Source organism: Mustela putorius, unplaced genomic scaffold (genome assembly GCF_011764305.1).
Source record: "Mustela putorius furo isolate JIRA1106 unplaced genomic scaffold, ASM1176430v1.1 tig00000450_pilon_pilon_pilon, whole genome shotgun sequence".
In the NCBI taxonomy this organism is placed as follows: Eukaryota; Metazoa; Chordata; class Mammalia; order Carnivora; family Mustelidae; genus Mustela; species Mustela putorius.
The window spans coordinates 26,490,832-26,504,497 of NW_025421385.1; the positions used below are offsets into that span (position 1 = coordinate 26,490,832).

At 35.7% G+C, this 13,666-nt stretch overlaps 1 protein-coding gene across 4 annotated transcripts in view; it reads right to left on the bottom strand.

The window, feature by feature from the left end:
* Positions 1-11,905, bottom strand: part of LIN28B (lin-28 homolog B) — a 138,354-nt gene extending 126,449 nt beyond the window's left edge. For 2 of the 4 annotated variants that reach the window (XM_045080262.1, XM_045080264.1), the window contains exons 1-2: positions 11,565-11,905; positions 2,944-2,992 (exon numbers count right to left, since the gene is read on the bottom strand). In XM_045080262.1, the coding sequence (XP_044936197.1) occupies positions 2,944-2,980 (37 nt within the window). In that variant the 5' untranslated portion in view covers positions 2,981-2,992; positions 11,565-11,905. Of the gene's footprint in view, positions 1-2,943; positions 2,993-10,642 lie in introns of all 4 variants that reach the window. The other 2 variants (XM_004753422.3, XM_004753424.3) reach the window with 1 other exon arrangement.
* Positions 11,906-13,666: the final 1,761 nt, after the last annotated feature.

Below are 13,666 nucleotides of genomic sequence, written 5' to 3' on the forward strand. Positions count from 1 at the left end.
TGCGTATCAGTAAACTACTCGCAATTACTTTTCTTGAAACTTACAATACGGAGTCAAGTGAAAGAGTACTTGCCTGGGTGCACTGGTCTTACAGTAGAGGCACTTCAGAATTGGGGGAGGGGGTAATTTTGTTTTAGTTTCCAAAAAGCAAAATTCCGTCCTCATTTAATTTCCTTACCTGGAAGCAAAATGCTCTCGCTTAAATACAATTGTTCCAATTTGAGGATTTTTTGATAATTTTTAGATAGCTGTAAAAATCTCTTAAATTTTTTCCTTAAATATCTTTACACATTTCCCCAGGTGTAACTAAATTACAGAAAAACAGGAATCGATTAGCATAAAGCTGAAGTTTTCCAGATAAATTGCCTTTAAATTTCAAAAGCAAACAACTTTCTTTCCTTTTTGATCAGTTATCTTTCAGCAAGATATTTAAAGCAACACAATTAATTCAGAAAAGGAGCATTATTTTAAGACCACCATTTTGTAGAAACTTTCTTTTTTAAAAAAACTGGAATAGAAAAAAATCCTATTCTATTAACATACTTCTCCCCCAATGAAAAGGAGAAATATAAATTTTGTTATTATTCCTCCCAAATATTTTCTGAATTGTGCTTAAAACTTCCTTAAATGACTTTAATTGGAACAAAAATAGGTTTGAAAGATCATTTGGTGATAAGCATTACATTACTTTGCCCAAAATAGCACAAAAAGAAGCTTCATGTTTTATTTTAAAAAATGAGTTATATTTTTCACCTATAATACTTGAACATGTATTTTTCATAATTTAAGAATATTTTTGCAGTGAATATTTTGTTTGTAGAAATTACACTAAATAATATAAACATACAAGTCTTTCCCTGTAATGAATGAAAATTTATTCTTTAAAACTTAATCTCATCAAAAGAAATAATAAACTGAAATAAGAGTATAGACTGCTTCCAAGTTATTTCTTTAATATCTTCACTTTGGGTTTATTTGCAGGAAGGAGACGGGTAGATGGAAAATGGAAAGGAAAAAAGAGAGCAGGAGTAAAAGATTAGGCAAGTGAGAAGAAATCTTCAGGCTTTGAAGATGCCTACATGAGAAGCAAATCTGTGGAGAAAAAATATCTAACTATATACTGAAGACCAGGGTTGCCTGGCTTGCTCAGTTTGGTAGAGCATGGGGCTCTTGATCTTGGGGTAGTGAGTTCAAGCCCTATGTTGGGTGTAAAGATTACTTAAACTAAATAAAACTTGAGAAGGAAAGGAAGGAAGGAAGGTAGGTAGGTAGACAGGAAGGAAGGAAGGGAGGAAGAAAGAAAGAGGGAAAGGGAAAAGAAAAGGAAACTGGAGGCCAGAGTTCTGGTCCCATTTAATGACCTTATGACCCTAGGCTAATCATTGACCTTCTCTGGGTCTCTGTTTCCTCATCAGCAATGTGAGGAGACTGAACCAGTCAATCTTCAAGTCTTTCAGCTTAAACGTAATCTCTGGAAATAAACTTTCTTTTGGTCAAAGTGGAGCCTCTCCCTGGCCAACACTTTTAGTCACAAGGAAACACAGACATGAAACTTTATTGCAGTCACTTAACACGTTGGTGTTAACATTATTTCCCAACAGAAAAGAGAAAGGTCTCTGAACTGCCTCCAATTTGCCACCAGAGAAAAAATATAACCAGTAGTAAGAAGCAACTAGTTGGTAAATGAAAATATTGTAGCAACTTTTCAGAATCTTCTAGTTCAGGATACTGATTAAGAGCATCATCTCCATGTCAAAGGATTCACTCTAGAGAAAAGTAAAGTGTCTGTCAAATAGCAGAGCCGATCAGTGGCTTCCTCATTAAAAATTTGATCTCCACTACTTCCTCTTGCTACATGCAATCTTATATTTAATAAGTTTACAGAATAATAGAATAACAGCTTTTTATTTGTACTTACTAATGCTCATAAACTTTGTCATATTACAGCACTTAAGTATGTTTTGAAAATAGTATTTATCAAAAGTAGACCCAAGACACTAAATTCAGCACAGCAGAAACCAAATACTACATTATCATCAAATAGAATTATTACTGAAAAGTAAGTTTTCAGTTAATTTCAGTAATAAAAGGTTTACTTACTGGGGCATCTGGGTGGCTCAGTGGGTTAAGCCTCTGACCTTGGCTCAGGTCATGATCTCAGGGTCCTGGGATAGAGCCCCACATGGGGTTTTCTGCTAAGCAGAGAGCATGTCCCCATTCTCCCCTGCACCCCCCCCTCCCCCAGGCCTGCTTCTCTGCCTACTTGTGATCTCTCTCAGTGTCAAATAAATAAATTTTAAAAAAACCTTTTAAAAAAAGGTTTACATATCAAAAGTCTAGGTTTTACAGCACACCTAAATAAATAAAAGGGTATGTATTTTTTAAAGTCTAGGTTTAAATTGTTAAGAGTTCCTATGATTTATTTTTGCAGTATAATGAGGAACAAATTTCATAAATGTTCTTGAAAAGCAAAATAAATGGAGCTTCCAGATTAAGAAAATTTCCTGAATCACTGAAAAATGTTTAATATATCGTGCTATTTATGTTATAGTAAATTATCTGGAAATAGCACCGTGTTACCTTTAATTTAATTCAAACAGGTATCTCTAAGTTCCTATTTTGTTATGGGAGTTACAAAAATGAATAAGCAACAAATCTCCATAAGCATTTAAATATCTGTTATCTATCTTGCATGAATAACAGAAAAGGAAATCACAAAATCCAATTCTGCTAAAATAAGAAGGAAAAAGGAGTTAATTAGAATATTTCTTCCACACAATTCTGGTGAGAGTATGAGTTTATAGATGAAATCATCTGGAGTACAGTAGGATATGGTACCCTTCTTGCCAAAGTGGAGTCAAGTTTTCTTATATGCCCCCAGTAACCTTTTTATAACCTTAGTTAAGTTAAATATTTAATTGGAAAAAAAAAGTAAAGACTAACCTGGGGCTGATGAAACCTGGTTGAATGACCTCATCATCTTCTGAAGAACCTAAAATCAGAGAGCTCAAGTCAGTACTACATTAATTGCCTACATAATTGCCTCTTCTTCAATTTAATGGCTTATTAGAAAGCAATAAAATGCTTAGGTGTTTGACTCTGTGAAGTGACCTGTAAACTTTTTTTTTTTAACAATTTAAGACTCACCCAGCAAAATCACATAACCAATTGGCATAAACTTGCCTTTCATTCCTATGAAAGGACATTGGTTTAAAAAACATCTTAAACAAAACCATTAAGATTACTCTTAATTGTTCATGACCCAATTTCATGAAGAATAGTTTTAAATTTTTTCAGTTTTACACTGTAATTTAAAAATCCTATTTTTTAAGCCACTGTTAAAAATCAACCTAACTGGGCGCCTGCGTGGCTCAGTGGGTTGAAGCCTCTGTTTTCGGCTCAGGACATGATCTCAGGGTCCTGGGATCAAGCCCCACATCGGGCTCTCTGCTCAGCGGGGAGCCTGCTTCCTCCTCTCTCTCTCTCTCTCTCTCTCTCTGCCTGCTTGTGATCTCTATCTGTCAAATAAATAAATAAAATCTTAAAAAAAAAATCAACCTAACTTAACATTTTATTGATGAACTTATTTGACTCTTCAGATATTTTATAAGATAAATCATGAGAATATAATTGTGGTACTATACCATTCATATTGGGTCCATTACATTTATATACTATGTGAGAAAAAATTACTTTAATGGTAGTATGCTTAATCACTAAGTATATTTAATTAAAAGTATCTAAGATATATGAACCTACAACTTAAAAAGAAAAAAACAGTTTTATTTCAAAAATATGAGTAAATACTAATGTTTTTAATACATCCACTGGCAGATCTCATGACACAATAAAACTTGAAATAAAGAGGTTACCTGGTAATGAAGTATAGCGATTGGAAGAGAAACTGCTGACCACTGAATTAACATTTTTTCCCTGGGTTTAGAGTTATGGAGGTTTGGAAAATAGATTGGTTTGAACATGCATCCACTCACCTGCTACCACCCAGGGTTGTCTTTCTTCCCTTAACCAACCTTTATACACTACATCTACCATATCAACTCACAAAAAATAAGCCATTATGTGTAAATTCTTTAAGTTGCAATCTAATTTTCTTCTGAAAACGAAATGAAGGCTTTTCCAAGTGCAGGGTTCTACTGCACTTGGAAACACAGCCTATGTTTGATCTTCTCTATGTGCTTATAGTTACAGAAAAGTTCAAACCAAGATATTCGAAAGACGTGTAAAAATCAATACGGATTTGTCTAAAATTTTTTCAAATAATTCATTTAATTATAAATGGCAGATTTAATAAAGTGAAAATCAAATGGTGTAAGAAAGTTAGCTAAATGCTATTATAAGTTTGAATGATGAAGATATTTGGATTTTTCATTATTTAAACTTGACATATAATTTTTTTTGGTTTTGGGGTTTTTTTTGGCAGTTTTAATATTATCATCCCTTTCAAAGAAAAAGTAAGATGGAATTATTTTGACATTAATATACTGTATTGAGGTTAGGTAATGGTTTAAAACTTTTCAGAAACAAGGGTAAGAAAAAAACAGAATTAAATTTAAAGATGGATATTAAAATCTGACCATCCAGTGTTTACTGAACAACGATTTTAGGAATGAGACAAATGTTAACTGTTCCTATCTTTACTATGGGTGACTACATTTTGACATGAATAATAAAGAATAAAAAATAAGCCTTTAAATGCATGAAAATTCCAAAAACAGCTTTTTGTAATTTCATACATGGGTATTTTCATTTAATAATAAGTTTTTGGTAAATTTTAGAAAACAAAAATCTAATTGAAACTGTGATATCCTAAAATACCCTTCTCTGCTCCTTCACTAGAATAATCTCTTAATCATTTAAATGTCCACTTAGATGTCTTTTTGTTATTGTTCCATACTGAGTACAATGCCTCTCCCATATAATACTGTACTGTAATTGGCCATAATAGCCCATGAAAATGTTCCCTGTCCCAACTTGACGCTATGCTCTGTAATGGTAAAGGGCTGAGGGAACTGTGTATATTTAGCTCATCATTGTAATCCCAACATTCTTTAGTGTTCAATACATATTTTTTAATGAACCAATGACTTAATAAATTTCTGAACTCCAGCAGACTATTTCTAGGATTGCTTTTATGAATTAAATGGACTTGTATACAAAATTTTCTTAAAACCATCTTTTCATAAAAGAGAATGTGATAGGCAATTAATCACTTGACAATTGCTAATGTGAAATATACACATATGAAGTGATTTCAATAATTTTACTTTATATATACATATACTATTATAAAATTGCTTAACTTATAATCACCATTTACTACATTCTTAGATTTCACATTTCCTTCTATTAAAATATGTAACAACATTCTTCTCAAGTACTTTACATATTGTTATTAATCCATTATTGTTAACTATTCAATGTGAAAGAAAACTATTCTTTACTATATGCTCTAACTTATTTTAAAATTGCCAAGTTCTTAAGCCCAAAGAATTGAGTAGTAATAAATAAAAAATGCTACTACATATTACTCAGAACTTTATTTCAATTCAATTTACATCATGTTAGTTTTTACTTCTTAAAAGAAGTTACTTTAAGTTGCCAAAAAACAATTTAACAATAAAAAATATTCACTATAGTAAAAGGAAAATTATTTCATTATTCTCATCACTATAATTTCTCTACATTTAAAAAGATATCTAAAATAACAAATTTTGTTTCTCTTATTATCAGTATATGTAAATGCAAAGTACATTATAGTTTACTAAATAAAATATTCATTTTATGGCTTATAACAAAAATTAGCCTATTTACAATATATCTCAATTATCAATGAACTAAATAAATTCTTTGGAAAGCAAAATAGGCAGCAACGTGACTCTTCCTTCTTAGAATACTTGGGAGGAAAGCTTTTAAAAAATGACTATTTAAGATCATATAGCAAACATTCTACATAAACACCACAGTAAAGCCTAAAGCACAATACTTTTATGTTTATTGCAACTTAAATGTAACATATACACATTTGAAATAAAATATTAGATATAGAAGTTCAATATTAAAGTCAATGTGTATGCTTTATGAAAATGTTTTCTTACTCTGTTCTCTAAAGGAATGCTAATATGTATTAAAACCCTTCACTGTAATTATTTTTTTGCAAATTGAGTCAATAGATAAGTTCAAATGTTGCCTAAGTAAAATCAGGATATATCATTTTGTAATTTCATTGAATATCCTACTGTAATTTTAGATAAAACTGAAAATGCTGTATTCTCATCTACACACAGATACAGAAAAATCAAAGAAAATTACCTACTTCAAACTAAGGTAAAACAAATATTTCCAGATGACTTTACACATTTGAAAAACCATTGTTATTGGAATGTTAACACAGGAAAATTCCCATTTCTTAAAATGCTTAGAACATTATCTTGAAGAATGAATTTTTATTACTTTAAGAAAACATTTTAAAATTGCATTTTTATACTTATGAAGTAAATTATATTACTTTTTACTATTTATAATATATTATGTAAACACTTAACCTTAGAGGCTAATATCTATAATACAGCTGAAATACAGAGATGAATTTAACTTTCACAACCATTTTATAAACTGCAGTTTTATTGGTTTCACATAAAATATGAGCAGCTCTAGCAACCTCTTCAAATACTATAGTAAAAAAATTTTATTCTGGAAAATAAAAAACTTCAATAAATAACTTAATTCAACTGGCAAACTGTCAAGACCGTTTAAAGGCACTATGTTAAACGTTAATTGGTAAATAATTCTTTAACTTGAATGTGAATGTTGTAGCATAATTAAGGCACAGCTGCCAGTTTTGCTAATGAAAACTGTATTTTTCACTGTAAGAAAGAATAGTTTTATAATAAAGCTCATAGTTGAGTCACTCTTGGGGTTACACTGAGTAAAAAACAATAATGGTTTTAGATTAAAGAATCAAAATAATGGCAAAATTCCTGTCTTATGAAGCTAATCACATACATTTGAAGGCCCACCATATCTGTAAGATGAAAACTTTAGAGTAGCTTCTTGATATGGTAAACAAAAATGCCTCTAAATAAACCTAAACACTTCCAAAATTACAGTATTAACAAAACAATTTTATTTGATAATACATTTTAAGTTTTAATATACAATATTAATGGTTAAAAATTTATATCACAAAAGATTAATGACTAAATGAGAACTTTCAGTGCATTTGAAATACTTTCAATAAACATTTAACAAAGATCAAGAAATGTTTTAGAGGTTGCTCACCCTTACCTCACTGCCAGTGATCTAATGGTGTAATAAATGTAATACTAAATAAAAATAATAGGATTTTAAATAGCAGAGAAGATTATATACTAAGAGAACAATGCAAAAAGATAAAACAATTTACAGATTTTTTTCAAAAAAATTTAAAACTACAGAAAAAGTAAAATCTCTTTTTAGTCTGTACAGCATAGAATATTTTAGCTGAAATATTTTTGAAGAATCTGAAAAAAATGTTACATAAAACAATTGTTTGAAAAATATAAAAGTAGCATTTTGGTTCTTGAATTCCCAAATAACAAACAGTGATTTGAAATATGCAGCAAATTTAAAACATGTTTTTCCACAATTAGAACTGGTCATTTAACACTAAGTCCTTTTTTCTATATAATTAAGCTTTTGTTCAGCCATGAAAAAACTAGAAACTGATTGCTTGAAAATGAGCTGCATGCCCTTTGTCCTGGTTTGTCACCTTTGACCCTTAATTTGATGATCCTGCATATCAACCCATTCTATTTTTAAGAAAATAATGTCAAAGTTCTAGGCCTAAAATAGTACTTTTTACAAAAATATTAAATGTATCACAACATTCCTTTTCAGGTAATTTCTACAATGGTTTCACACTAGTGTTCATTTCACAGAGTATAAATCTCAATAATATTGTAAGCAATAACAGCCTGGTGTTTATCCTGCTTCAGACAATAGAAAATTTCCTCAAAGTGCTAAATCAAGATCATTATAATTTCAAAATTTATATTTTTCTCTTTAGAAATTGCTTATATTTTTGTTTCTAAGTAGAATTTAGTTGAGTGATTTCTAACTTTATTAATGTCAATAATCACAAGTTGTCATGTTTATTTTGATAGTGCCAGAATATAAACCAGAATAAAAACACAAATATCAAGTTCTTACTCAAACTTACAGTGGTATCAACTAAAAGTGTAGTTTTCGAGAACTCATTTGTTGCTTAAATTGGTTTTAAAACCTTGTCTTCATCTAAGTGACAGCTTTCGAAGAAAGGAAAAAACTCTAGCATTGATCCCATTGATTTTACTGACATTATTCAAAATCAATTTTATACAATAAATTAATATACTTAAGAAATAAAACTTCTCTATCACAATTTCTGGTTCATTTCAATACAGCTGGGTAAAAAGAATACATAAAAATATGTATGAAATGTAATGTATATATTTCCTACAGTGATGATGTAATTGAACCTCTATACAATTTCTGTGTACAGTTTTCAGTCAGATTTAGCAGTGACCAATATGGCTGTCTTGGTTCAGCACTATGGTCAGCGACTTTATAGAGTCACTGTGTCAGAGAACTACAACAGTATACATGCACACAGTGGGCAAACCAATGTGAGTCTATATTTCATATATTCCTATATATGTTCACATGAATCAATCTTAGTTTTTTAATAAGAAATTTTCATTGTTCTGAGTGGCAAGCTACAAAATCTTTTTTTCTTGTGGCTCATCAAAAACAGTACTTATTTAAAAAGATAATACAGTTCCTTTAAAAGGAAAGAAAATTAGGTACAGGTTCTAAGCATTTAAACATTAAAACTGGAAATTTGTAGACTTACAGAACTTTAAAAGGAATTAAGATTCCACTAGAAATTATCAAATAAGAAAACTCTTTGGCTGACAAAAATTTGTAATGGCCCTTTCATAATCAATTACTTCTAAATTGTTTCATCTATGAATAATTTTTAAATTATTTAAAATCAGCTCAGCTATGAATTAAGATAAATGTTTATAGGTCATTTTCTGACTGGAGCCTTCTAATATTGTCCCCAAAACTGGTATTTATGAATAGCACTTTAATTATTTTAAAGAGACATCAGTCCTAAACCCGAGGACTGTTTGGCATGTATGTTTTATTTTAAAACTTAGTTTTCCTTTATTCATAGTTTATAAATTATAATAGCAAGGTGTTACAAACACCAAAAAAAATTATACATGATCAGATAGCAAACAGTATCAAACTATCAGAGAGGTAAGATCCGCTTAATCTTTTTCTTCAGAGTAAATAGGATTAAAAAAACTTTAAACCACTTTATTTACAAAAATCCTGGTGTTTTTTGGAATTTACATGTGCAACACACTTTAAATCATTCTGAAGACTGACTTTGACCACTACCATATTAACACTCAATTTGTTTCACTTACAAAGTCTAGTGTATTTCCCCCTTATCAAAGATTTTTAAATTTAAATCCTGATTAATTTCACAACAAATTTTTCGTTGTTTCTGAAAGAAGTTTGGCATAGACAGATAATAAGATACTGCAACTGGACAAGGATTAATGAGAACTGATCCTCAAATCATTTGGTTCCAGATCTGTTGGCAGAGAAGCACCTATAAACGGTTCTTATAACCAATATGCATTACAAATTGATCCAGACACTTAAATTCTTAACATTTTATTATCAAGCAATGATCAGATGATCCCATTTGCAAAACAGAAAAGTCAAATAAAGCATTTTATTCATTTGTAGTATCTTCCCCTCCCTACCAAGTACTAGAAAGAGGCCTGTATGAGTTTGATTCCTGAAAATGTTCAGTAAATTTAGGCATGATGTATTGTCCTATTTTATACAGTCAGAGATAAATAATTTGGGAAGAAAGAATTCACCCCCAAATGGACAAATGTCTAATTATTAATCTCAGTGGAATACTGATTATTACGCGTTCTGTTGTTAACTTACAGTATAACTCCTCTCACATATGTGCATATCCATAGCAGAAAAAAATGGCATAAATTTCATCACAAATTTGTATTTTGAAAATCACATAAACTGGCATAAATTTCCAAGAATGTAATTTTATATTTTAAAGTTCCCCTGAAATCTTTTATTAAGTTAAATTGTGATGTTTCATAACTTACTGTTGGACTTAAAATTTTGCTATACCAACCAATGCGTTTCAGAAAGCATTTTTACATGTCACCTAGCTAACTATGATAATCATCTGGACAAAAAGGAAATATGAGGATTTTTTTTGATCAGAGTAAAAATCACAAAAATCCACCGATATTGTAAAATGTTTTAAATTCATTCTAACATGAGTTGCCGTGTATAATTTTAACTTCCACAATATTTGCGACTAAGAAATAAAAACAATAAAACAGTAATATAATTGCATTAACAGCTGTAGATAAAAAATCTTCAGTGGAGAATTTAGTTCTATGAACGGTAATCATACCTGGTAACCTTAAAAACGTATGGGATGAAAACAAATCCACAGAAAGAACAGAAGGAACTCAAAGAAACACAGGAACCTAAGATTTCAGTCTGTGTTACATGAAACAATTCAAAATGGCGGACTATTACTTACATTTAAGAAATTTCCGCAATGAGGACACTAAATACATACTGTAAGATGTGACTCGAAAACACTCAATATTTACCAACGTGCAATTAAAAAAAAAAAAAAAGTTTTGCAGTACAAATCTTCCTAATGCACCGCTTCCGATGTTCCAGTCAGTGGTCGGTTAATGCTCCTGCGAATGCATCGGGTTTTTTTTTTTTCCTTTTCAAACGCAACCTAAATCCAAGTGGGTTTTTCTCCGTTTTCCTCAAATCCTTAGTTTTAATTCATTAATTTACACCACCACTACCGAAGCAAAAAGGATCCCCGACGCCTGCCTGTTACAAAGCAGCACCGCTGGCGAAGTGCGCGAAGGGCAGGTGCGGACGCCCTCTGCTGGTGCGGCCCCGCGTGTCCGAGGCGCCGGTACCAGCCGCGGGAACCGGCCGCCGGGACCCCAGCCGGCGCCGCACCATCGCGACCCCGAGTCGCCCGCGCCCCCTCCCTGCCCCGGCCCTCCCGCTTCCAGCCGGCTCCGAGCGGCGGGCGGCGACCGCGGCGCAGAGACTGGGCGGCCGCGCTGGAGACGCAGCGCCGACAGCGAGCGCCGACCCAGCCGCACAGAGCGGGGAGAGAAAGGTGTGAACCCGGAAGTACATCGACCGCCCGCATCTCAGTGGTAACACGGGGGCAATAAATCAGGGCCGGAGAAGGAAGGACGCGGCTCCGGTTCCCGCACGACAACTTGCTGCGAGACCTGTCACTTCCCCACCTTGCCCTGTCCTTTCCCCTCCCGGGCGCTCGCGCCTCCTCCTTTCTTCCTGCTCCCCGGCACCGAGCTCCCCTCGACGTTGCTCACGTGCCAGACCCGGGGCCGCGAGCGGCGTCCGCACCCGCGCGCACACCCGGCCCCACTCGCACTCGCCCGGCTTCGGGGCGCGCTGCTTACCTCCGGGGCCTCATGGTCGTGTCGCTAGCCCGGGTGGGAGCGGGAGAGAGGGTGTGAGTACGTGTGTGGCGTTCAGTCCGGGGGGACGGGGCGGAGGAAGGGGCCTGGAGTCTGTCACTTCCTGAGGGAGCGCGGCGGCCGGAGACCCGGGATGCGCGCGGCGGGGCCGGGAGGGTCAGCACATTGTGAGCGGGAGGGGAAGACGCGGTGCGGAGGGGCCGGGGAGCGAGGGCGGCGCGCGGCTGCCGGGCGCGGAATCTGCTGTCGCCGCCGCTCCGCCGCCGCAGCCCGGCGGGTGGCTGGGCGCGGGGAGGAGGGGGCCGGGCCGGGGGGCGGAGGGGGGCCGCGGACGCGGCGGCGGCGGCGGGCTGCTCGGCTCGAGCCTGCGTCAGGCGGCGGCACGCGCACACCTGCCCGCCGCCGCTCCCGGCCGCGTCATTGGCTGCCCGCGCCGAGCGCGCGAGATTGAACTTTCCATTCATTCTCGGGCTGGGTTGGTGTGCTCGGCGGTGGCAGAGCTTTCCCCGCCGGCTCCGGGGGAGGCGCGCCGCCTCCTGCTGTTGGAAGGGCGCGTTCCCGCGCGGGGTGTGGACGCGCCGGGTCGTCGCCGCCGGCTGCTCCAGTGAAGGCTTCGAGTGTCCGGGCCTGTCACTCTGATCCCACAGCGCGCTGGGCCTGATCCTGGGAGAGCCTTAGGCGGAGGTCCCTGGGGTGCGCCTGGAGGGAGGCGGGAGCGAAACCGTAAGAAGGTATCAAATCGCATCCTCAGCCCCGGCCGTCTTCCGCTTAACAAACGCTCTGGAGGTACCGTGCAATAGTGAACGGCCAACTCGGCACTTCCAAGTAATAATGGTACATATCTCAGAATCCACTAAGTGTCAGAAGCTTGGGGAACCTACTATCAGCTGTGTTCCATATTGCACTTCGGTTAACAGTAATTACTCAGCCTCAAATTGAATACAAACATTAATTATCTCACAAAGTACCAAAAGATCTGTGGATACCTAACCGTTGAATTTTGGTATATTTTTCCAAGTATCATTGCCTTCTCTCCTCCTGTTTTCTATTTCATGACTTCGCAGTTCTTTGTCATCAAAGTTTCTCTTTCTACTCTCAGAGCAAATAGTCCTGGTGAACCACTGTCTGACAGTGGTTGTGATCTGTGATGTGTGATCTGGACTGATCCAATACAGACTACAGACAGTTCCTGACTTACATGACTTAACCATTTTTCGACTTAAAGATGGTGCGAAAGCAATAGGCATTCAGTAGAAACCGTTCTTCGAAATTCTGAGTTTTTATCTTTTCCAGGGCTAGGATTATGCTGCAGACTCTCTCTCCTGATGGTGGGGCAACAGCACCAATTTGCAGCCCACCCCACCTGCCACCTCCCTGTCAGCCAAGTGATTCACTTATAACCATTCTGTAACTGTACAGCCGCTGCGTTTTTCACTTTGAGTACTTCACTTTTTCACTTTCAATTTGAATAAAGTACATGAGATATTCAATACTTTGTTATAAAATAGACTTTGCGTTACATAATTTTGCCCAACTGTAGGCCAATGTAAGTATTCTGAGCACGTTTAAGGTAGTCTGGGCTAAGCAATGACTTTTGTAGGTTGGCTGTATTAACTTCATTTTCAAATTACGATATTTTCAACTTGGAATTGTTTATCAGGTCATAATCCCAGTGTAAATACAGGAAGATCTGTATTAAGTGGAACTGATTAAAGGGGTTAAACATTTCTGCAAACTAAAAGCCAGATGTTTTTTAAAAAAATAAGCACATATGGTATAAAACAAATTAAAAGTGAAAACCTTTTAACATGACTAATAAAGGCCAGTTAGCTGGTAACCTGTAACTAAAAAGCAAATCTCCAAAGCATTACTATGGGATGATGACCACATTCTCCCTTCCAGTTCCTGAGCTGGGATGAGGAAACCAGTTCATCTCTCAGGGATTAACCAGAGACTAGGAAAAATGTTTTTGACCTGGGGATGAAATAAGTGTAGACAAACTGATCAGAAGCAAAAGTCCATTGTGACCCCCCTAAGAATATTCTGGACTGGCTACTTTTGGCAAATTCCCTAGATGGCTGCCC